General features: G+C 52.7%; 1 protein-coding gene across 1 annotated transcript; it reads left to right on the top strand.

Annotated features, from left to right (window-relative positions):
• Nucleotides 1-9,347: 9,347 nt before the first annotated feature.
• BTG2 (BTG anti-proliferation factor 2) lies at nucleotides 9,348-13,077 on the top strand. The gene is made up of 2 exons (XM_081111829.1): nucleotides 9,348-9,634; nucleotides 10,705-13,077. Exons 1-2 carry the CDS (start codon nucleotides 9,481-9,483, stop codon nucleotides 11,037-11,039), a joined length of 489 nt encoding a protein of 162 aa, XP_080967955.1. The 5' UTR covers nucleotides 9,348-9,480; the 3' UTR covers nucleotides 11,040-13,077.
• The last annotated feature ends 11,739 nt before the right edge of the window (nucleotides 13,078-24,816 follow it).

Below are 24,816 nucleotides of genomic sequence, written 5' to 3'. Positions count from 1 at the left end.
CATCCGTGTGGACCATAGATCGCAGATTAAGGAAGAGACAGGCTGGACCACTCTCTGGTTACAGACAAGCAAACTGAGACTCAGGGAGGTGGCTGACTCCCAGTCTGGCCACCAGGCTCCTTCCTCTCCACCGTGTGGATCAGAGGCTTGGCCTTCCTGGCAGTTGAACAACACCTTGAGCCCAGAGCCAGGAGGCCGGAGGTGGTGGGAAATGGCAGGACCTCTTCCTCAGGTTCTCCCCTCTTCCTTGAGTTTGTCTTTCTCCACACCTTGGCCCCCACACCAGGTCGTCTCTGGCTGTCACAGCTGTGATACCAGCTTCCTGCCAGCCCCAGACACGCTGCCCAGGAGGCCCAGCCCCATTATGGCTCTGCGGAAGCAACATCTGGGAAACTCCCACAGTCTCAGGGCCTCTCCTCTTGTTTTCTGTCTGGAGATGAAGGGGTTTAGCCTGTGCCCCCGGGAGTGAGGAAGAGGAGGGTTTACAACATGTCTGTCCTCTAAATTTGGGAAAGAGGCAATAAATCCAGCGTCAGATCTGCTACTGCCCAAGGCCATGTGTCCCCTATTGCGTTTCTGGCGCTTTCGGTCACACCTCCTGGGACCACTTGGAGAGGCCTGGGGAGTGCAGGTGTGGGAGGGCACATTGCTGGGAGGCCTCCCAGATAATAGGCCTTAACAGATAGTTTCCATCCTGAGATACACCGAGGGAGTCACACACCACACCACTGGGGACCTTTGTAGCCAAATACTGGTCTGGCCATCTGTCCACATCTCTCCCCTCCCCCAGCTCCTACCTCATCTCTCTCTCTCTCTCTCTCTCTCTCTCTCTCTCTCTCTCTCTCTCTCTCTTTCGCCACCTCAACCCTCTGTCTGCATTTGCTCTGCCCTTGCCGCAGGGCCAGGCTGGCAAAGGAGGGGAGGGAAACCAGATGTTCCTGTCTGTGGACACTAGTGGGTCAGCAGGGCACAGAAGCCAAGAAGCAACCCTCAGGGAATAGCTGTCCTTTGGGGGGCAGATTCCCTCCCTGGCTGGGGCCTGGTAGACAGTCAGCCTCAGGGACAAGCCTAATGAGCTAGTGACACTTTCCAGTTCTGCTCCTGGTGGAAGGAGAGTTGGTCTGTATGAGTCCAGGAACCTGGGAGCCTCGACCGTTCAAGCCACAGAGATCACCCTGCGGTCCCCTGGCTGGTCCCTGAGAGCAAAAGTGGCAGCATCTGCCCCCACCCCCAATACTCTGAGTGCCCTGTCTCTGTGGCTGAGCCTCTCTCCTGGGGTTCTGCGTTCAGTTGTCCCCAAAGCCCAGCCAGAACTCAATCCTGCCTCCTTCTCCTGACGCTGGTCACTGTCTGAAGGGCAATGCTCTTATCCTCGCACTGCTGTGTACCTGCTCCACTCATCTGGCTCCTGCCCCCTTCCCTTCCAAACCCTGTCCTCAGCCTCCCTTAGATCCAGCAAAGCCCCCTGCACCCTCCCTCCTCCCAGCACTTCTCCGCCTCCTCACTTACTGAAACAGCCTGTTCCCTGGGGGTCCCTCAAGGAGAGCTTGCTGCTCAGTCACCCCACATCCCTCAGGTTCACGTGGAGGGGAGTCTTCCCTACTCTGCATGGCCTATTCCAACCATCACTCCCCAATGCCTTCTTTGTACCATCATCTTTGACCCTCCTGGTCATGCCTTCTCGTTAACCCAAGATCTTGCCTCTCCACCCCTAACTCCTGCCAACCCCCTTCGCCGCCGCCCCCCCCCCCCCCCCCCCCCCGCCCAACCCCAATGAGGGAACACCCACAGCTGTGTGAGCCTAGGAGCTCGAACTGCCCCCTGGACGCTCAGTCTCCTAAAGCCTTTTGCCACGTGACCTTTCTGCTCTCATCCTCCACACCCACCCCAGGCAGATGCTCTAAAACCCCACTGTATCTCCGGCGCCAGGCACCCAGGGGAACTTGATAAATGTTTCCAGAGCAAGTGAATGAATGAAGGGAGTGTCACGAGACAGGAGTCTGGCATCATGGGAAGAGCACGAGACTGGGGGCGAGATTACCGTCTAGTCCTCAGCCTGCCCCTGAGTTGCTGTGGGACTTTGGGCATCGGTTCCCATCTCATGGCCTCCTTTTCTTCATCTGGAAAATTAGAAATTCTGGGTAGATGATTTCTGAAAACGTCACCTCTGGCAGTTGACAATGATAAGAGTTATGGCTTATTGAGCATCTATGATACTTAGGCCTTGTGCTAGGCACTCTCTCTGTGTGTTATTACTCATCTACCCAGGAACTATTAAAGAACATATTGTCCACCTTAAAGATAAGAATTAGGGAGATTAATGATTTGCTGCGTCATAAGATAATAGGTGGCAGGCTCGGGATTAGAATCCAGGTCAGTTCACAAGAACAAGTATGTCTAAACGACCATGTCTTAAGGCCACAGAGGGACTGCCGTGTGCTCTTCTGGTTATTGAAGGGCTCTCTGAGAGGGCAGGGGCTGCCTTCAGAGATCTGGCTAGGGGTCAAGGCCTTGCTTCTCCCACCCTTTCTGTGGGCCTGCTCCCCACCATTCAGTTCAGCCAGCAGTTGTGAATCAGGTGCTGCTGCTGGCAGGAGAGGCTGGGTGGAGGGTGGGGAGTATTGTGGGGGATACAATGGGGATGGGACAGCTTCTGGTGTCCGGGCAGATATGCCTGGCAACTGTGGGCTTGGAGCTCGAAGACAGGGTGTGTTGAGTGGGGTCCCCAGGTCCCTGCCTCAGAATGGCTTGGTTCTCATTACAAATACAGATGCCCCAGACCCCACCTCACTGAATCAGACTCTTTGAGGGGAGCTCTTTAATCTGAATTTTTACCAAACTCCCCAGGTGATTTGAATCCCTGTCCTGAGCAGTCTTATGGGATAGGCTAGGGCAGTGATGGCGAACCTTTTGAGCTCAGCGTGTCAGCATTTTGAAAAACCCTAACTTAACTCTGGTGCCATGTCACATATAGAAATTTTTTGATATTTGCAACCATAGTAAAACAAAGACTTATATTTTTGATATTTATTTTATATATTTAAATGCTATTTAACAAAGAAAAATCAACCAAAAAAATGAGTTCGCGTGTCACCTCTGACACACGTGTCATTGTTTCGCCATCACTGGGCTAGGGACTTGAATGCTGGGTGAGAGATTTTAATTAATGCTGAGTGTAGGCAATGGGAAGCCACTGGGGGTTTTTACATGTCAAAGTAACACAATTAGACTATTATTTAAGGAAAAATTACTCTGGCAACCAGTCTGCAGCATGGATTGAAGTGAAGAGAGACTGGAGGGCAGAATACCAACCGCTACCGACGGCAATAGTCTAGAGGGGACAGAGGGCCGCGGCCAGGAAGGCAATGCGCATGGCAAGAGGCAAATGCAGGAAGGACACTGCAAATATGGACTCTCTAGGCCTTGGCAACTGATTTCGGGGTGAGGGTGGGGGTGGGGGTGTGGGTGGGGGTGGGGGGTGAAAGATGTCTGCCAGGGCGTGAGCCTGGCATCTAGAAAAAGAATGGGAATGCTATTGCGAGAGAGAAAGAAATCCCACGTGGGGAAGAAGGGAGAAAAGTATCTTGATGTGTTGTATGTTGAGATTAAAATACCAGAAAAAATATTTTACAGATGTCCAGTTCTCAATTGGGAAAAAAATTGTTGGGAGCTCAGTAGTAATGTGGGGGTTAGAGACAACGGTTCGAGATTTCTTGCATATCAGGAGCTGCAAATTCAAATACCTCCAGGGTCAAGACAGGTAATGAAAATGAGGATTAAGTATAATTTTAAAAACCCAACCTATGTCCACAGTAAACAGTAACTGCCACTTGGTCTTATCAGGATCAATAGAGAGTGGTGGGGACTGTGGCCAACTGGAGGACACACTCCTGTTTTAGGTGCCAGTCATTGCTAAGCAGATATAAGGGACCAGTGTTCATAGATATCCTGGTTTTTAAAGAGAAATCCTAATTCTATGTTTTTAAAATATGACACTTCATAAATGTTGACAACAATTTTTAAACGGTTTAAACATTATCCAAAGCATATCTATCTGTGACTGAGCCAGCTCTGCCTACAGGCTCCCAGTTTGTGGCATCAGAGCCGCACAGATGGGATTCAGGAGAGAGCTGAGCAAATTGAAAAGAAATCCAGGGACCATCCCACGGAGAACTAGGATCCTCCCCCCCCCCCCCCCAACCTCCCAGGTTCCCAAGCTTGCCTCTGGGTAAAAACAGGGCTTTGGCCCTGTTTTTTTTTTAGCCACTGGCTCTCTGATGGCCTTCCATGCTGGTGGCAGCGAAGGGAGCCTGCATCTGTCACAGCTCTGTCTGCTCACCACCTGGACATTGTGTAAGCAGCCTCTGGGGTTCTGCTGCTTGCCTGGTTGGGTGCACCCTGGGGAGGAGCCTGCAGCCTTCACTCCAACCCCTCCACAGTCATTTTCATCCCCACGTAAAGATGCCCTGCCCCTCAGAGAGTCACAGTCCTGGCCGGAGCAGGTGTTGTGCTTAGCACATTCTGGATGCTCCCTTTCCCGTCAGGGTGTTCTGTTGCTTAGGTGCTTGTTGTATAACTGCATCCACTTTTCGCTTCTATCTTCAGAGCAACTGAAGGAGTGAATTACTTTTTAGCTTTCAGGTTTTTCTCCCGCCCTTGTCAGGTTCCCGGAACTGGTTCCTTGGGACTTAAAAATGATCATGACCTGAAGATTAGAAAGGCCTTTGCATATTCATATTTTACCAAGTCTTCCTTTCGTCCAGGTGTGTGGTTTCCACTTCCCTTAGCCCCAACCATCTTTGCATTACCTATTTCTGTCCCTGACTCAGTTCGCTTGGAGTGGGACAAGGGGCTTCAGACAGAAATTTGTAATACAGCTAATACCCCTACTTTCTCACATTCTTTATGAACATATTTGAGGGACAATGTCATTCTCTTCTGTCCTTGGTTCCTGTTCCTCGTTCTAAAGGAAAAGTCCTAGACTGACCGGCCTAGAGCCAATCTCGAAAAGCACAATTGTGTGCAAAGATGATAGAGAACCTGCCAGATGTCCTGTGCATTGCCCAGTAAGGCCTGCAAAGAGGTACGAGTATATCTCGCAGTCTTCCCACCCTGATTAGGAAGGGAGGAAGCGGTGCCTGGTCCTCCCTGGGTGATGCCTCTTATCAGCTCCGGGCAGCTCAGCAAGGCTGTCACCAATGAGGTCTGAAAAGAAGGTCAAATTAGCATCTACGCCAGCCACACTCAGCCATACTCCGCCAAAACGTACTCTCCCCGCCAAAATACACACCCATCCAAATACCCACACTTGACAATGATGCTCTTCAATACATATAATAGTGTATCTTCACATCTACAAACACACATTCACAATCACTCCTACCCACAAATATCAGAGCATGCAGGCACCTTTATGTATGTGCCTGCATGCTCACTCATGTATTTACTTCTCTCTCTCTCTTTCTCTCTCTCTCTCTCTCTTTCTCCCTCTCTCTCTCTCACACACACACCTACCAAATTACACACTGTGCCGTGTAGGAGTGAGCTGATGTCATCCTCCTAGAATATCTCAGCCCAGCCCCTGCCTGCAAACGGGCTTTACTCATCCTCAGGTTTCTACACAAGGTCAGGAGAGTGGGAGGTAACCTTGGCAACCAAGCCAAGGTCTTGCAGGCCCAACAGGATGCTGGGAAGACAAGGGTAACAGGCAGCCCCCTGGTGCTCCTGACCTGACGGGGAGAAGAGGGCAAGGCCTGCGTGATGACCCTACAGACAGGGCCAGAGCTGACTCCTCAGGAGAGAGAACCCGTCTGGATGGGGATTTGGCCTGAGGGGGGCAGCTGGGATGTGTTGGGTCACTCTAGAGAGGGCCACACAGGTGGGCATCCAGGACCAGGGGAGCCGGTGGGTTGGGGGTCACAGGCACAGTAGTTTCTGGTCCAGGTGAGGCATATACACTTATGTCCAACCCCACCTCCGCCACTCTCTGCCCTCTGGCAGGGGGTGGAGTCACGGGTCAGTGCAGTCTGTCAGGACATTTCATGTTCAAAATTCAACTCAAGGCCCTCAGGGGAAGAGGAAGAGATGAATGAGGAGGAAGGGGAGGAAGAAAAGCCGCAAGAGGAGGAGGGGAAAGACCTACTGTCCTTATCCTGATGCTCAAACTACTTCTTGGCTGTGTCACGGAGAGGGAGGCAGCAGGCAACACACAAAAGCAAAAATAAGTGAAATCTGAACCTCTGAGCTTTTAAGGATCTTGGTTCTAGCAACTTAAGGGCAGTTTCAGGAAGTTTCAAAAAGAATTTGTACTATAATGTATTTGACCTTATAAGAAACTTATCTGAGACCCAAATCCTGAGTTGGGGGTTGTGTACAATTACACTGTTAGTGACTTGGGGACTTTGAATGTGAGATAAGTTAAGCTTCCAGTTTCTAGGTTTGGGTGGAGAAAGAAAAGAGGATGAGAAAGTAGGGGGCGTGCCTTCTGGTTCTTATTGATGATCTATGCTCTCTACAGAATTCAGGAACTAGCCACCAGTGATGCAGCTATCACACACCCTGGGTAATGGGCAAGGGTGGGGATAAGGTCTCCTTGTTCCTGTCTCAAAAATGCACACCACCTCCCCCCAGTTCATTGCATCATCATCATCTGGAATAACAGCTCTGTAGGACCATGTGGGACCCTGGGCCATTGTAACAATAACACGGGGGCTCCATGGTCTAATTTGAAGTCAGCAGATATGGTCTTAGTTCTGGCTTTTTGAGAACCAGCTGTGTGACCTGGTGCGTGATACAAAAATCTACATAAGGACAGAGTTCCATTTCCTCAGGCAAAAAACAAACCATCAGGTGATGGCCTGTCAAAACGCTTTTTTCATCAATTCTGGACTAAAGCAAGGCCCGGACACCAGATCCCTGTCAACAGCACACCCAGGAAGAGATTAAGTGTCTTCAGATTCAGGTGCTGAATGAAGCTGTACACCTGTCTCTACCTGCTTTCCTGACGTCCTTGGCGTTTGACCTTGGTCACTTCTGGTCTTGCTGACACCTGATCTCTTTGGTTTGATGCTCTCTTGGTCATCTTATATCCAGTTCCAGCCATGTTTCCTGCAACAAGTTGTTTTCCCCTCAATGGGCAGAGGTAAGAGTCTCATCTGGCCTGATCCAGCTCTGGGAAGGAGCCAGTAAAGAGGCCAGCTAGGAGATGCGTTCAATGGCAAATCCGAGAACTCCAGGAGTGCATGCAGCAGTGGAGCAGGGCATCTGAAACCTGAACTGTCCCGGAGATGTAGGGTATATGCGCATAGGAACCTGTTTTCAAGCAGCTTGCAAACTGGAGACAAGATGTCAACTTCTAAAATGATCGCCGACAAAACCAAACAATAGATTATAAATGCCAAGTGGGTGGTACGACTAACATGAACTCTGTAGTGGTCAGGAAAATGGTCAGGGCCGGTTTTCAAGGTGGGAGGCCAAGCTTAACTGTGCCTTCGGGAGTGGGGAGGATTGGGAGGGGTGGGAAGGAGGCAGTGAGGAATCTAAGAGGTTATGACATGAGCGACAGTACAGCAGGGCAGGCATGTTCAGGCATGTAGGGATTGGGTACCATGATACAGGGCAGGGATGGGAATCATGGGCAAAATGTTGCGGCCTTTGGGCTGCAGAGCTGGTGTGATGCTTAGAGAACAGTAAGGAGAGTGACTCAGGAGTATAAAGTGACAAAAACCTAAAAAGGCATATGGGGCCAAATTACGAAAGGTCTTACCTATTAGGCAAAGGAGTTCAGACTTAATGCAGTCGATAAAGGGGTGGGGCGGGGGTATCTCAGATGATCTGAGCAAAAGAAGAGAAAGCGAATGCAGGACGCTACTAACAGTGGGATGGATGGCCTGACAGATTCCACTGCAATCCTCTAGATATGAAGAAGCAACAAGTCTTGGGACTGGATCTGAGGAGCAAAGGACAAGGAAAAGCCAAAAAAAGACTGTGTTTTGTGGGTGGAGTGACTGGATGAAAATGATGGTATCTCGGACACAATGGAGATCAGGAAGAGCTGGTTCTGGAGAAGAGAAGTGGGCTGAGACTGATAGGAACTGGTGGCCGAACATCCAAGGGGAGGGGCCGCCCAGGTAGGAGGAGGAGCAGGATGAAGGGGTACCAGGTTGGACTGTGCCGATGTGAAAGTCAGTTGTAAAAAATAAATAAACATCAAAATGGGCAACATGAATAAGATCTGTCTGAGGAAAGAAAGTGAGAGGAAAGGGAAGAGGGGCGGGCAAAGTGCAAGGTGAGGAACAGGGGCAGGAAGACATCCGGGGCAGATCTGCTCAGCCAGGGACCTTGGTAGAGAAGCCCGCATGCCTATCAAGGAAAAGGAAGGGAGACGTCCCCCAGAAAAGGTGGTCAGCAGGGCCCTGAGTTCAAGAACAAGAATTTACAGAGACCACTGGGTTTGACTCATTTAACATGTATGTATGCCGGTCCCTGGGATGTTAGAAGTCATCGCAGGAGAGCCAGGCCCTGAGCACAGTCCTGTGTGTGGAAGAGGGAGATTCGGAGGCTGGATTCTGTCCCCTGAGGAGCCCTGTTCACAAAAGCTTCAGTCCACAGTGAGGGAGGACCAGGGGTGGGGAAGGAGGGAAGGAGAAAGGGGGAGTGGATGGCAAAATGCATACAGTTGAGAGCAGACCACTTATTAAAAAAATGTTGGCATTTAAAGGAAAACCAGAACTAGGGCACAGAAAAGCCTTGCCAACTCCCCCACACCACCCACCCACCCACAGGCGAGCCCGGATATTTCCAGGCTGGAGAAAAGGCCGCTGTGGAGGCAGGACTTGAGGGCAGGGCGGTTACTGTGGACGTAAACTGAAGGCAGTCCCCACTTCCGAGGAGCCAAGAGGAACCCACTCCCACTGGTTAAGAAACATGGCAAAACGGCACATGGTGACAGTCCGGGTGAGTGATTATGACAGCGAGTGGTTGGAAAATGTGGGCGTCCGAAAGGGGGACCTACTGGGGGAGATGGCATCCGCGAGGGCCTCCTGGAGGAGGTGGCCCCAGCCTGTCTGGAAGGAAGGGCGGAGAGGAAAGGTAGGGGCATCCCCGGCCGGGCGCGAGCTGGGCTCCGCTCCCTGGGGCGCGCTCCTCCCGCCCTTCCAGGTCTCCCCTTTCTCCTCCCACCGCCCAGGCCTTGGCGCGGGGCTCGGGTTCCCAGCACTGACGTCAGCGGGCAGTGACCTCAGAGCAGGGGGGGCGGTGGGGACCGCCCCGGGGGGCGGGGCGGGCGGTTCCGACCCCGCCCCCATCCGCTGACGGCGGCCAATGGGCGAGGCCGTGGCTGCCCCGCCTCTCCGCAGGGTATGAAAGGCTCCTCCGGGTGCCGTCGGGCAGAGCCCCCGCCGCGGCCGAGCGAGCACCCCAGGATCGGCAGGACCCCCGAACCTTCTCTCAGCCCCCCGCCGCCGCACTCGAGCCGCGCACATGAGCCAGAACGGCTGGGCCGGGAAGAGGACACACATGCTCCCCGAGATCGCCGCCGCCGTGGGCTTCCTCTCCGGGCTCCTGCGGACGCGGGGCTGCGTGAGCGAGCAGCGGCTCAAGGTGTTCAGCGGGGCGCTCCAGGAGGCGCTCACAGGTGAGCGCGGGGGTCCGGGCCGCCGCACCGCCACCCCGCCACCGGGCTCAGCCCCCGCCCGGCGTCCTTCCTCCTCCTCGGCCGGGGGAGCCGCTCGGGACTCGGCTTCCCTCCAGCCCGGGACGGCCCACCGGCTCCGCTCCCCGGGCCACGTCTCCCTTCCCGGCCCTGCGCGCAGGTCTCGGTCCCCGGTGGTTCTTGGGGACGCAGAAGGCGCAGATTCTTAGTCCTGGAGTGCGAGTCTGACCCCGGCTCTTGCCCGGGAAAAGGGGTGCCTGCGGATCCGAGTGCGGGCCGATCTCCCTCCCTGGACCCCGAGACGCCCCGGACTCTGCGGCTACCCCTCCGGCCGCCGGGGAGGGAGCCCTTTGGGGACGGAGCCCTTCGGGAGAGGAGGCGCACTCGAGCCTCTCGGCAGCCCGAGCCCCAGCGCCCTGCTTCCGGCTGTGCGCGCGCGGCTCTGGGCGGGTTGTTGACTCGCTCGGAGTTGGACTCGGGCTCCCTTTGTGTCCTCCGGGCCCCCGAGCACCTGCCACCTACTAGGGGGCCGACGGGGCCTTGTAGAAGTAACTGCGCCCCCCGGAGAGTGTGCTGGGGGCGGGGGCGGCGCGGTAGGGGGTGGGGGTGGACGAGAGATAAGCAGCTGCTGGCCGGGGAGAGACCTGTCCCCCAGCTGTCTTGGCCCCCTGGCCGGCGGTGCCCGGCAGCGACAGCGGTCTCCGACTGTGCCCACGCAGGTCCCGCCTGCTGGGGAACATCGTGTTTCAGTAAAGCAACCCTATTGGACTCCTTAGCCAGCCAGTGGCCGAGGGTCTCTGACTTTTGAAGGAGGTAGAGGGTACCTCTGGTGCCCAGGGTGGGAGGCGCAGTAGTTTTCTGAGGATCCAACCATGATGCTTGTCTTCCTGGGTTTGAAACTGGAAGTCAGGGCAAACCACCTTGTTGACTGAAAACCACCGGGTCGCTTCCGCTCCTTTACCCCTCCCCCCCCGCCCCCCCCCCTTGCAGGCGGGGCACCCCTGGCCCAGCTGCTCTAACCAAGGGGTCTCCCCTTTGTCCTGTCTCCACAGAGCACTACAAACACCACTGGTTCCCCGAGAAGCCTTCCAAGGGCTCCGGCTACCGCTGCATCCGCATCAACCATAAGATGGACCCCATCATCAGCAAGGTGGCCAGCCAGATCGGACTCAGCCAGCCCCAGCTGCACCGGCTGCTGCCCCGAGAGCTCACCCTGTGGGTGGATCCCTACGAGGTGTCCTACCGGATAGGGGAGGATGGCTCCATCTGCGTCCTGTATGAGGAGGCCCCGCTGGTCGCCTCCTACGGGCTCCTCACCTGCAAGAACCAAATGATGCTGGGCAGGCGCAGCCCCCCCAAGAACTACGTGATGGCCGTCTCCAGTTAGCTCCCCTGCCCCCCACAGGGCACTCCACTGTACTCACCCTGCCTGGACAGCAGGCCACAGCATACCTCAACCTGGGGAACTGTATTTTAAATGAAGAGCTATTTATATATATTATTTTTTTAAGAAAAGGGGAGAAAAAAAACCGTCAAGATTTTTTTAAAGAAAAAAGTCCTTAAAGGGTGCTGCGTGGAAGCGGCCTCCCCAGGTGCCTTTGGAGAGAACTGTGGTGGCTTCAGTCTGGGGGGCCAGTGTCTGCCTATGGGAGGGGGAGCCGCTAGGGGTGGACCCGACCAAGGGGAGGTGGGAGAAAGCTGGGCCAGCACCTCAAGATGTGAGAGGGAACAAGCATGGTTGGCAGCTGTGAATGGGAGAGATGGGACCTCGCGGACACCTGCATCCCTGACCTCAGGGCCATTCAAGCCTGGACTTAACTCGTGTTGCCTAATCTTCACTTTTATTTTTCTGATGAGATCCTGGGCAGAGAGTGATTCCTTTTGCCCCAAACAGCTTTCCTTAAAATCATCACTTGTTTCTGATTCTATCCTCAGGGGGCCTGTAGCTATTGCTTCCCAGCCAGGAATCTAAAGCTTTTTGTTTTGTGGGAGTCACGGGAGTGAGGCAGGGTTGGAGGTTAGGGGGGGACTAGGATGGCAGGGTACTCTGCACAAAACCTCTGCTTGGCAATGCGCTGCTCTGTGTGTAAGTGTGCTGAATAGCCCAGGGGGGACTTGCAATGGACTTTAAGACCCAAAGAGTGTCCTCTGGGTATTTACAAAACCCTTCTTTCTGGATCCACATGAAAGTGCTAATGTTGCTGCCATTATCCCTTTGAGAGGTGGCTCAAAAGCTACCGGGAACTCCAAGTCCTTTGTTACTGCCTTCTTTTTAAAAGCACAACACTCCTCTCTCACCCTCCTCGCTCCTCTCCCCTCTGGTTGGGTCGTGGAGCGACCCTATTTCCTCAGTCACTGTGCAATATGGCCTCCTAGTCCCAAGAGGATGTGGAGAACTGGCCCTCAGAACCTCCTGGCGCTCTAGGGAGCTGGGGGAGCCATCTCTCCCTCTGTCCTCGGAACTGGCTGGCTGCTCAGCCTTGCAGGTGTCCCTTGGCTGACCCCAGAAAGCCCAAGTTCTGTAGGATTCCTGGGTATTCTTGTAGGGCTGACACTAAACACCAAACATTGGGCATTGTTTTTTTCTCCCTGGTGCTCAGAGCGCCTCTGGGAGAGGTTGCTGTCTCTCTCAGTGCAATCCAAATTTGTCTGTAGACTTGTGCAATATTTACTGTTTTGGGTTGGAGAAAAATGGAAAACTACCTTTGGTTTCTCAGTGACATTAGTGAGGGGTTCTCGGAAGGCCTTGAATTTCCCAAACCTGAATCACCTTAAAAAGGACATAGCGAGGCCATCTGGTCAACCTGGCTACCCTCCTGCTATTGACCCTTAGCGAGGAACCTTCTGCTCCAACCCCCAAAGCCCCCTCCCCACCGCATCCCCCTTTCCTGGGTTTCTTAACTACTCAGTTCTGACTCAGAGGTGCTATTTACCAAACACTCTCCCAACCCATTCCTGCCTATCCTGCCTCCTCCTTTTCAACTCTCCAGACCCAAGCTGTTTTTCCCAGACCCCGTTTCCAATCTTAATTGCTTTAAAGGGGACTTGGGGCCCCACAGACCCAAGAGCTTCTATTCTGGCCTGTGGGTTGAAACAAAGCTGTGAATCACTGAAGCTTTCGTTGTTGCATGTTGCAAACAGCTCCTGCCTTTTCAGAAGCAGCCTCATGGTCTCATGCTTCATCTTTTCTCTCTTCTCTTCCTTTTGACGTTCACTTTAAACAACTAAATGCCCAGAGCTGGACTGTTGAGCAGGCCTGTCTCTCCTATTAGGTAAAAATAAATAGTAGTGCATTTGTAAGCTATTCTGAAAGAAAAGACAAAGGTTACTAATTGTATAATAGTGTTTTTTTTTATGGAAGAATGTACAGCTTTATGGACAAATGTACCCTGTTTTGTTACTTTAATAAAACTGTAGCAGATGAAGTTGTGTGGTGTAGAGAAGGTAAAATTCCCACATCGTTAATTTGGGTCTTTCAGATCCAGATCCTTTGTGTCTTCAGTTGCACTCAAAACCTGTAGCATGTGGCCAGATAAAAGATGAATCTAAGTTGTGTGGTGAGGGCATTTCCAAGCATCCCCTCTTCTCTAGGAATTAGCTCCATATCTACTCCCTCTGATGCATATTCTGTGAAAATCCTAGATGTGAGAGGATTCATCTGATGTATCCTTGCTAGTCCTTAGTTGTAGTCATTCCTTCCATTCAGCAAGAATGTATTGTCAGTCAGTCTGGGCACTGGAAATATTAAAGATGCGTAGACACAGCCTCTTTTCTCGCAGACAGAGTGGTGAGCAGGGAGCCCCTTTCCCCTTCTCAGGTTGGGGCAGAATTGTTAGAAATCCCTGGTGCAGGCTCTCCTGTGCTCTCTGGAACTACCCTTCGCTGCCCACCGTTCTGGTCTCATTAGAATAGTGGGGACTTCAGTTGTTGCTCTTGAAGTCGCAAGTGCATTTTTGACCTGAGCTAGTTTTTTGTTTTCTTTTTCTTGGCCATAGGTGCTGCCTTAAAATTTAAACATGTTGATTCATAAACTATGGGATCCCCCCCCCCCCCCCCCGCCACACACACACTTCATTTCACTCCTCCATGACCCTCATCAAGAAACACGTAGTTTGACATGCAAGTGGGCCCTGGAGACGGTGTGATAGGCTGGGAGGGTTGGTGAGCCAGAATATGGGGACGAGGGAAGCCCGCTCACCTGTATCATAAATAGAATTGGTGATGAGGACCCACTTGTGTCAAGATGTTATTTAAAGGAAGGTTCCCAGGTTCATTTGTAACTCCTAATGCAAATGTCTTAGACACTCATTTATGAGGACCTACTTTTTTGAATGTAAGGACCCAGTGTTAAGGTTGAATTTTCGCCCATCCAAGAGTGCTATTCTCTTGTTTGTTACAAAGTCAGCATCTATCTTGTTTCCTAATAGGCCCCACTCATGATGGATATTTCATTTAGTAGAAAACCTGAGATTCATGGAAGCTTGTCTGGAAGTTAAGTGGATATCATCCCAAACCCCTGTCTCCAAGCCAGGGGACCTGCAGGACGGCAGGTTCATCGTGGGGCTGGGCAGACTAACAGTCCCTCAATTTTCATGAAAGGGTCTGTGATCAAGCAAAGTGGTACAGTATTTGCTTTAGATCTGACCAGGTCCAGGAGGGCTGGAGAGTACCCCCTGGCCAGCTGGGTGCAGGAGCTGTGGACAGGAACCGCCTACAGAGCTGCAGGTGGTCTCTGTGTCAAGGATTGAGCAGTCGTCCATCATTCTGCTCCCAGCTTCCCCAGTTGGTAAACAGTTGCAGTCTGACTGAGCCCTGGGAGACCTGTGCTCGCTCAGTCAGCTGTTTCTGGATGATAATGCACCTCCCAGAGAGTGTAGACAAGGCCCTGGGAGCTGCAGATTAAGAGCCGACCCGGGTCCTGATAAGGAGGTTTGGGTGGGGTAGTCTATGAGGCTGCAACAAACAAACTTCAGGAGGAAGAGACCCACTGCTGTGAGCCTGACATCTGATCATGTACAACCTTTGGGAAGCAACGCCGGCCTCCAGGCTTCCAGGCCAGTGTCAGCGCCACACCCAACAAAGCCTGCACACTGGAGAGAAGGACAGGGACAAGGACAGAGGGAAGAACTGGGCATCATGGGAACACATGTAGGGGGAAGGGGGAGATGCCACTGACTGGACAGGTGCCTGGAAGAGATGGTCTGAATCTTGAGAGACGAGTTAACCAGGAAAACGTGGTCGGGTGAAAGGGGGGCAGGGAATTCCTTGAGCAAAGGCCCAGAGGCTGCAGTCCCAGGCACAGGTTAGCGGACACCAGTCGAGTGAGGGTGGGGAGAGCTGCCTCCAGCTGAACCCTTGCAGGGGAAACCGAGGTCCCACTCATACCCTTGGTCCTATCAGGAACATGCTGGGAGCTCCTTCCTGAGACCGTGGCCATGGCGACAGCCTGCTGTTGATGTGCTGGATGCAGAACCTCACTCCTAGTATGGGGGGGCCATGTTGGAAACCCCCACATCCCCACTCCTAGGTGGTCCCAGGTGCATCATAGGTTAATGAGGGCCTATGAATGTATGTACTTTAAAAAAAGCATTTAACACGTTTTAAAAAATGTTTTTATTGATTTTTTGAGAGAGAAAGGGAGAGGTAGAGAGAGACAGAAATATGGATGAGACAGAAACATCGATCGGCTGCTTCCTGCACACCCCTTACTGAGGATGGAGCCCGTAACTTGGGCATGTGCCCCAACCGGGAATCAAACCTTGACCTCCTGGTTCATGGGTTGATGCTCAACCACTGAGCTACTTCAGCCAGGCCGTTTAACACTTAAAAAATAAAAGTTAACAACATTAGAATTTAGGGAGATGTCAACTAAAAGTACATTTCAGGTTTCTTTTGAAAAATCATAGTATGTTACCACTGGTCTCCCAGAATGACAGTGGACTTGCACCAAGGAGGGGTGGGGGTGCAGACAAGGCTTGAGCTTGCTCTCCCAGTTTAGCACCGCCTCTGTCCTGCCACTCTCACCCATTGATGTCCTGCCCACCCTCTCTCCCCTGGAGCGCACTGAACTTTAAAAGGCCCCTCCCTGCTGCTGGTGGTAAATAAAGTCACCTTTGCTTCAACCTCCCCAGCTACACCCCTCTTATCTGATGTGCTCTGGGCAGCCCATCCGGTTTACTGGACAAGGGTTGCATTAAGGCCTGCCCTTGTCTATGGGTCTGGAGGTGGGGAGTGGCAGAGCCAGGTGGCAGCTGGGAACAAAATGACTTGGAGCTGATGGGTCCAGAGAACCAGGCTCCCATCAAAGGTGGGGATAGGGCCGGCTGCACATCTAAGGTACACTCGTTTGTATAAGATCGTTATCTAGAGCCCTGGTAGCTTCTTAGGCTGAACGCAAACATGTTTCTTGCCAGTTCTATAAAGAAATGACGTGGAGAGAAAGCCAGAACGCTCCAGAAGTCAGGCTTGTCCTTTTCAATGTCCTCATTTCTCTCTCTCTTCTGGGAAGGGAGAGCACGTGGGTGTGATTCTACGGGTGGGCAGGAGGGAGGTAAGCAAAGTAGTTACTGGAAAATCCCTTTCCCTCCCACTCTGTCTGGATGAGCACGTACCCCAGTTCGGTATTAATCACAAGCGGACCATGGAGCCAGCAGGTCAAAGCCGCTCTGGGGACCAAGGTGAGCTGTCTGGCAAGGACACCGCCATTTCAGCAAGAATGAGAGCGGTCAGACACGAGTTCATTCATTCATTCAGCCGGTTCTTCTAGTGCCTATTATAGGCTACATATGACACTAGGATGGGCTTTGTGACGATGAAGATTTTTTTAAACAAAGGATTGAAAGTCATTTTTCTATGGGAGAGGACACAGACTTGCTTAGATGGCATTAACTCTAGCCATTTTTGGAGGCACTAGTAAGAACTATTACCTTAATAATGGTTTCCTTCCAGTTATCAGAATGCCAGAGTGTCCTTATTCATCTCAGGACCAATTCTACTTAAATCTACAATTCCCATTTATTGAGTAACTTAAATGTGAAAAGCACTAATTCTAAGTAGTTTAGTGATCTAATTTAATGCTCCTAACAACAATGTGAGATGGATTCTTTTCAAAACATACATTTTTGTTGATTTCAGAGAAAGAAAGGGAGAGGGAGAGCTGGAAACATCCATGAGAGAGACATATGGATCCACTGCCTAGATCGAGCCGGCAACCCGGGCCTGTGCCCTGACCAGGAATGGAGCCAGCGACCTCTAGGTGCATGGGGCAACCCTCAACCAACTGAACCACACCTGCTGGGCTGGACTCTATTTCTAATCCACTCTTACAAATGGGGAGATGGGGCCTGATTGGTACAGCGACTGGGCCCAGGTTGCACAGCCAGTAGGTAGGTGGTAGAGCTGATGAGAACCTTGCAGGCAGCCTCACACCAGAGCCCGGAGCTCCTCACCTCTTTGCAGCTGCCTCCCTGCTGCTTAGAAACTGAACCCTCATCAGGCAGGAGTGTGATGCAAACAAGAGAAGAGGAGTGCTCATTGCCCTTCCCAGCCCCCAACACTGTTCAGTTCAACTAATTGAAAATGATGATAATTACGATGCTAATTTGCCCTCCAGTGATTGCCGGGATAATGGACATGATTTAGAATCAAAAGCTGAAGAAAGGAATAGAAATCATGTCATCCAACCCTTTAATTTCTGAGACAGGAAAATGGAGGGGCTTGTCCAAACTCACACAGCTGGCGAGGAAGGAGAATCCAGGCTACCACCCATACATTCTCCCTCCCAGCCCAGATGTGCCTGGGAGTGAGGCTCTGCATCCAGCACATCAACAGCAGGCTGTCGCCACGGCCACGGCCCCAGGAAGGAGCAACCAGCACGGTCCTGATAGGACCAAGGGCATGCGTGAGACCTCGGCTTCCCCTGCAAGGATTCAGCTGGAGGCAGCTCTCCCTACCCTCACTCGACTGGTGTCCGCTAACCTGGGCCTGGGACTGCAGCCTCTGGGCCTTTGCTCAAGGAATTCCCTGCCCCCCTTTCACCCGCCCACGTTTGCCTGGTTAACTCGTCTCTCAGACCATCTCTTCCAGGCACCTGTCCAGTGACGTCTCCTCCTCCCCCCACATGTGCTCCCATGATGCTCAGTTCTTCTCTCTGTCCTTGTCCGTATAACTTCGATTCTTAGCGAGAGCGTGGGCCCAGGACCTTGCCAAGCAGTGCCTGATGCCTCATAGGTGTTAGTGAATATTTGCTGAGTGAATGTCAAAGTTGCCAAAAAAGTAACCAAGTAGATGGAAGGGATTTGGATCAGATGGAAGAAAAATAAAAAATCAGGTCCATTCAAGATCTGCCATGAGGAGTCCCAGCTCAAAAGAGCCAACCTGTGGATTGTACCTTAAGAAAACAATCCTTTAAACCTTGCAGGCTCCCATGTTCTTAAGCACCTGCTATTAAAATGTAAATGTAATTTAGAGAGGGGCGGAGGCACTTTCAACCAGAATGTGCGAGAACTTCAGTTATCAATTAACTTCCTAAGTAGGCTTGTCTAGAAGGCAGTGGCCTGGAGAGGCTGGCCTGGGTCAGGAAGGTCCTCTGACAGAAGTGGCAGGAAATACTCCCCCGCCACGGAGCACCCATCCTGTCCCCACTGACCACTTGGGAGGCCCCTGCGGGGTGGAGGACATAGCTCTGGGCTTAGGGACTGGGTAGTAGAGGGCCTCACCTCAGGCCTGACAATAGCTCCTAACAGATGTCTTTGACCTGGACTAGTCCCTTTCGCCTCCAGGCCTCTGCCATTTTCTCATACTTAAAATGAGGCCCTTGTGCTAAACCACCTCTCACCATTCCATTTCCATTTCCAGCACAGAGTCCGGGACCTGCCCCTTCACTCTTGAAATTCCACAACAGCCTTCGACCGGCCCCACTAGCCTGGGCAGCCCGGGCCAACCCAAACCTCCATCTCCATCCTGCTTTCCCTCCCTGCTGCCTTTCTTTCCTACTCAGAATCCCCAAGATGGGAATGCAAGGCTCTCCCAGTCTTTCCAACCCCAAATGAACCCTGCCAGGACCCCTCACCTTGTCCGTTCTCTCCTGCTCACCTTTCCTTGTAGCTGTGCCAGCATTTGCAAATTTCTCTACTCGGCAATTTGCAGGGCCTAAAATCACTTGTAAAAGGCACTTGACACTTTTTTCTGGGATATGAGCACCTTGCGTGTGCTGCACACTCACGTTGACAGACCCTCCCGCAGAGGCGCACCTGCCAGGCATTGCCACCTCAAGCTCACAGGTGAGGCAAGCAAAGCACGGGGCGGGGGGTTGGGGGGGGGGTGGAGGCGGTGGACACGGGTTGACAGCCTCCGGTGTCTGTCTCCACAGTGGACGCCGTTCCCCCTTCCCCATGGCCTCTTCGGGATGGCGTCCCTGAATGACTTCGCTTGTTCTCTTTGAAAACACTTACCTCTGGGCTGTTCAACATTTATCCATGTGCTTTAAAACTGCTCACACTTTTAGCACCTACTTCTTTTAAAAACTATTTTTATTGATTTTTAGAGAGAGGAAGGGAGAGAGAGAGAGAGAAACATGGATGTGAGAGTGAAACAGCGATTAGCTGCCTCCTGCACTCCCCGCACCAGGTATCGAACCCACAACCCGGACATGTACCCTGACTGGAAATCGAACTGGCAACCCCTAGGTGCCCAGGACAAGGCCCAACCAACTGAGCCACACCAGCCAGGGCTAGCCCATATTTCTTGCTCCAGAGTTTCTTAATGATGTGTACACCTGGCTTATTACCGATGACACATTTATAACAAATACAGTCAGCACATCTTCATGTATTGCTTTTGGGTGATGTCTGGTGGCTTTGCAAACTCGAGTCCCCTCTCCAGCTGTGACCCCATGAGCTTCCATACCAGGAGCCAAGATGTATTTTACTTCTTCTTCTTTCTTTTTTTTAAATATATTTTATTGATTTTTTACAGAGAGAAGGGAGAGAGATAGAGAGTTAGAAACATCGATGAGAGAGAAACATCGATCAGCTGCCTCCTGCACACCCCCCACTGGGGAAGTGCCCGCAACCCAGGCACACGCCCTTGACCGGAATCGAACCTGGGACCCTTCAGTCCGCAGGCCGACGCTCTATCCACTGAGCCAAACCGGTTTCGGCCCTACTTCTTTTTATGTGCTCTCCGTGACTTGGCCCAGGGCAGTCTGAGTACACTGGCTGCTGAAGGAAAAGATAAGGGTTGAGTAAGCCGTGGTGTTCCCACCGGGGCCGCAGGGCAAGTGTCCTCTCCTCACTGTCCCCTCCAGCCCTGCTGTTCCAGACCTAAAAGGGAAAGTGCCCTCCTCGGGGTTTCTAAGAAGTGGAGAGCGAGCCCTGTGAGCGGAGCCCACAAACACACGCACACACACACACACACACATATACATACACACACACACATACACTCTCACACACATACACTCACACACACACACATACACTCTCACACACATACACTCACACACACACACATACACTCTCACACATACACACACACACATACACACACTCTCTCTCTCTCTCACACACACACACACACACACACACACACACACACACACCAGGTCCTGGGTGGAGGCTTCATCGGGCTACTTGGTAAAGCCTGCCCAACCTGAGCCACAACAACCGGAAATAATAAGCAGCGTAGGCAGATCAGGACACAGATTTAGATAAATATGTTGGGAAGTGAACGAAGACTTATCTTTGGAACGAGCTTTCATGTAACATAGGCTGAGGCCTAGGGTGAGGGTTCTGGCTCACGCCTGGACATGGTTGAAAGAGGATCAGACTCGGGTGAGAGTGAGGAGGCCTTGGAAGGAGGGAAGGGGCAGAGGCCAGGCCTGCTGGGAGCTTTCTCTGGTTGTTCTCGTCCTGTCTCTCTGAAAGCTGGTGCTAGAGGGGAGTGATCCCTTTCCTGTGCGGGGAGTGTGTGTGTGTGTGTGTGTGGTGGTGGTGGGGGTGGGGGCAGTGGGGAGGGAGGGGGAGGCAGGCTGGGAGAAATGGCACATGTGAGCGACTCAGCTGTTCGTTCCCAGCAGCTGGTGGGTGCAAGAGGAGGGCGATGAAGTGCCCGAGCCCTCCCCGCTCCTCACCAGCCTCGCTGCTCCCCAAACGAACACCCTTTCTTCTTGTGGGCAGAGGTCCCTCACCAGCTGCCTGCTCCTCCAGGTGTTTCCGGACCGTCTTTGTTTTGGGGTTGGGTGGTGTGGGGCAGGGAGAGGGAGTCTGTTTTGGCTCCTGTGAGCCAATGGCTGCCAGGGCGGGGGAGGCAGGGCACCCCCGAATCTGGAGAGGACCGACCACAACAGCTGCTGCCTCCTGACACCTGCTTTCCGGAGCGTGACCACAGTGAAGAGCACAGGAGGCAGAGGGGGACAGGGGCTTGCGTGGGGTCAGGCCCGAGGGGCTCATTTCACCCCCATTCCCTTTCCTCAAGGGAGAGGGTGGGCTCAGGACCTAAAGTGTGGGTCACTCCGGGGACCTCAGGGCAAAGGCCTGGTTACCCTGGACCCTAATCCCTACCTGAAATGACAGTCACCTCTCCAGGCAAAAGCCAAGAGTGGACCGTGGCCATGGTAAAGCCTCCACGTCCTTCCCTCAGACCTGAAACTGCCGCCCTCCCGCCTCCTCCAGGCCTCCCAACCCCAGCCCATGGGTGCAAAGACAGGCACTGTCCCGGGTTTCTCTCTGGCCACTCTTCCCAGGGCGGCAGGGCTGTGTTCGGTTCAGGTTTCTCCCTTTCAGTCGAAATGATCCACTCCTCCGTGTGATTATTTCTCTGTCCCCCGGGTGGGCTGCTGGCTCCGGGAGCGGGGCTGTTTGTGTTGATGCTACACAGTATCTCTGAGGCTTGCATAGGGTCTGGCATGAAATATTGTTTAGGCTTTGAACAATACTGTACATGAATGAATCGCTACCTCTTTTATCCTTTTCTGCCTTTATGTTTGTGATGGGCTAGAAGAACCACAGTAAAACACAGCACCAGTGAGCACTCACCGTGCACAGAACCTAATTCCATCCCCAGAATAACTCTGTGGGGTTGATATGACCCTGAAAGTACAGATGAGGAGACTCGCACTCAGGAAGGGGAAACAATTTACCCCTGGGTACACTGCTGGCCCGTGGCAGTCAGACTCCAACCCAGGACTGGCTGAGTAAACAGGGAAAAACAATTAAGGCAGAACTGGAACCCGGGTTTCTTCTCTCTCTCCCTGTCACCCGTCGCCCGCAGGGCTTCTGGATTCCAGGGACTTTTACTGCAAGGCACAGTTCACCGTCCAGAGTCTGCAAGAGATAACGAGTCTGGACTCTCGTCTGACACATACTTTATGTCCAAGCTCAGGTTGCCTCTCCTCCATGCAATCCTTGACATTTATCCAAGTCTTAGTGATTCTATAAAAATATTCAGGATTTCTATAGGAAGAAGTCACTGCTCCCACGCTCATTTATGTGTGTGGGATTTTGTGTGTGTGTCTCTCATGGATTGCTGCTTTGTTTACATCTCATATTTCAACTTGAACATAAGGTCCTAGAGGCCACTCTGGTACTGCCCGCTGTCCACCACAGCATCAAAGAAACACCTGGGTCCGAATCTGACAGCAGGAAGGACTGGGGGACCGGGTACCCAGCCCAGACACTTGCCTGTACCCCCACCCCTTGCCCGTTGGCTCTTTGCAGTTGAAGAATCCCTATCCAGTAGAGACGGGCCAGCCAGATGGATGCTTCGGCCTCAGAGCTATTTCCCAGCCCCGGCGCAAAGCACAGGGACTCCTGGTCACCGTGACCCACTTCCTTTCTTACCGTCAGGGTGGAGGCTCCGTTCTCAGTGGCTCCTTTTGTTCTCACAGAAGGAAAATAATCTCCCTGTCACAGTCACGGCTCGACCCACGGGCTTTTCCCATGGCACCGCCCAGGTGGAAAAAGAAAAAATGGGACATGAATTGTGTCCTGGGATGAGATTCAGAGATACCCTGGTGGGTGGAACCGGATGTAAAAGCACTTGTTAAAGTTATCATTGTGTTCGAACGCGAGGGATTGGAGTGGATTAGTGCTGGTCTTGGGGTCCGGGGTCCATCTGGAAACCAGCACGGGGCCGTCTGCAGGTAGCAGATTGAAAGATATTTTTGTGGCTTTGCATTTTGAGCCTCTGGCTGCCCAGTAGGCGGTGGGTATCCTGGAGTAAGGACCCTCTTATGTCCTGGAGAAAGGTCCTTGGGAGACGCTCAGGGTGGGGACTCAGGCAGAGACAGCGGAACTGGGTGTTTGTCCTCAGGGTGGTGTCAGTGCAAAGGAGGCGAGGGGTGATTATACATGAGAGTGCATCAAACACTGACAGCAGGGATTACATGCAAACCAATGGATGACACAGAACAATACATGACACGTCAACGCTCAGACTGTGGCTAGACAAGTGGAAATGATCAGAGATGGGTGAGGTTAGCTTGAGCAAAACTTGACAAAGAAAGATGTTTTGAGAAATGCCCTGACTATATTAGGCCAGAGAGAAGAAACCCAACCCAGCTCAGAGCATGGGCACCTTGGCCAACACAAACTGGAGACCAGTGGGTGGGAGGAGGAGCAGGGCATGAAGCCAGGTAGGAGGGGCTTTGTTCCCTCCGTGGCCTGGGCAGCCACTGCGGTCCTCTCTTCCCCTCCACTTCCTCACCCAGCCCACCAGCTCAGCCCTTCTGCAGAAACGGAGGGGCAGGGGGTTACCCCAAAAGACCGGCCGCCTGTGGCCTCAGAATCATAACTAGCACCTGGTATACCTTTTTACTGTGTAAGTCATAGGGGAGGTTCCTTTTTATTTTAAATTTATTGAGATCTCTTAGCACCTTAACCTAGAGTTCCCACTGTTCCTCCCAAATCCGGCTGGGCTGATATTGCAAAGCATTTGGAGGAGGGAGACAAAAAAAAAACTCAAAAAAAAAAAAAAGGGAGATTCAGGATCCTGGGAGAAGGGTGCAAAGGGGAGGGAAACCTCCATCCCTGCTCTCCAAAAACAGATCTCTGCATTGCCCCTAGACCTTTCTGGTCTCAATTGCCCCACAAAATCATAGATGTGAAGTACTTGAAAAACGTTTAAAGGGCCATGCCCACTCTACTTCCTGGGAAGTGTGGATGTGGGGAGATTGAGGCCATACATTTGCGCAGTCTCTCCATTTACAGAGCACCAGCCCGCAGTCAGCTTACTCTGCTCACGCCGGGAGCAGAGGTGGTGGGTGATCTTACGCCCAATGGACAGAGAGGAAACTGGGACTCGGACAGCCTGGGTGACTGCCCAGAGCACACAGCAAGCAGATGGAGAGGGCGTGGACGCTGGTGTCTAACTCCAGGCCACTCCTTCGCACCCAGCTTTTGAATGTGCGAGGACAGGTGAATGGTGTTGATGGAATCCCGTTCCAGAACAACTCAAACGGTATTCCTGAATGGCCAGGAACCCAGATCCCACTCTTCCCCATCTTTCCCCCAAACCTGGGATTCTTCCATTGAACCCTATTTCTGAAGAGGTAAAGCAACACCCAGTCAAGGGATTTTGCCTAAGGAGAACCTCAAAGCACAAAGCCCCAGTCTATTGCAGCATAGCCTTGCTGCTCCAAATTGGGGTCTCCCCTCCCAGGGGCCCTGGGTCTGCCCAGAGCGGGCCCCAGCTCTGCCCAGAGGAGCATGAGGCAGAGTGTCGTCTCCCCCGCCCCCGCCCCCAACCCGTCCCTCTTCCAAAGGAGGACAGATGGGCAGACTGGCCCAAGCGCCTGCACTTTGAACAACCTTTTTGTTTCCCAGCCAAACATCCAGCGTCAGTTCCCCTCTCATCCCCCGCTCCCTGGCAGTGCCCCCCCCCTCCCCCGTCCTTGGGCGGGCTCGGAGAAGCCAATGGGCTCTGGAGGGATTGGGGCCACTCTCCTTTATGACTGGGAGATGGATGAAAGGAGGTTTGCAACTAGTGTGGGGCAACTGTTGCCATCTGTCTGGTGGGACGTGGCCAGGGAGGGCCCGGCCCATTCACTTGTGCACCGCTGGGCTGGGTCTTTTGTGTAGTTGGCTGGGGAGGAGGGGGTGTTGCCATAGGCAGTGAAGGGGAGCAGCGGGTGACAGAAGCAGCTTCTTTGTGTCCACACCAAACTT

Source organism: Myotis nattereri (assembly GCF_964212035.1).
Source record: "Myotis nattereri genome assembly, chromosome: 18".
NCBI classification, from domain to species: Eukaryota; Metazoa; Chordata; class Mammalia; order Chiroptera; family Vespertilionidae; genus Myotis; species Myotis nattereri.
This window is presented reverse-complemented; position numbering and strand designations above follow the sequence as displayed.

Coding starts and splice junctions, on each gene's coding strand:
- BTG2 (XM_081111829.1), top strand. CDS start 9,481: ATGAGCCAGAACGGCTGGGCCGGGAAGAGGACACACATGCTCCCCGAG. Junction 9,635..10,704: donor GCTCCAGGAGGCGCTCACAG/GTGAGCGCGGGG, acceptor CTGTCTCCACAG/AGCACTACAAACACCACTGG.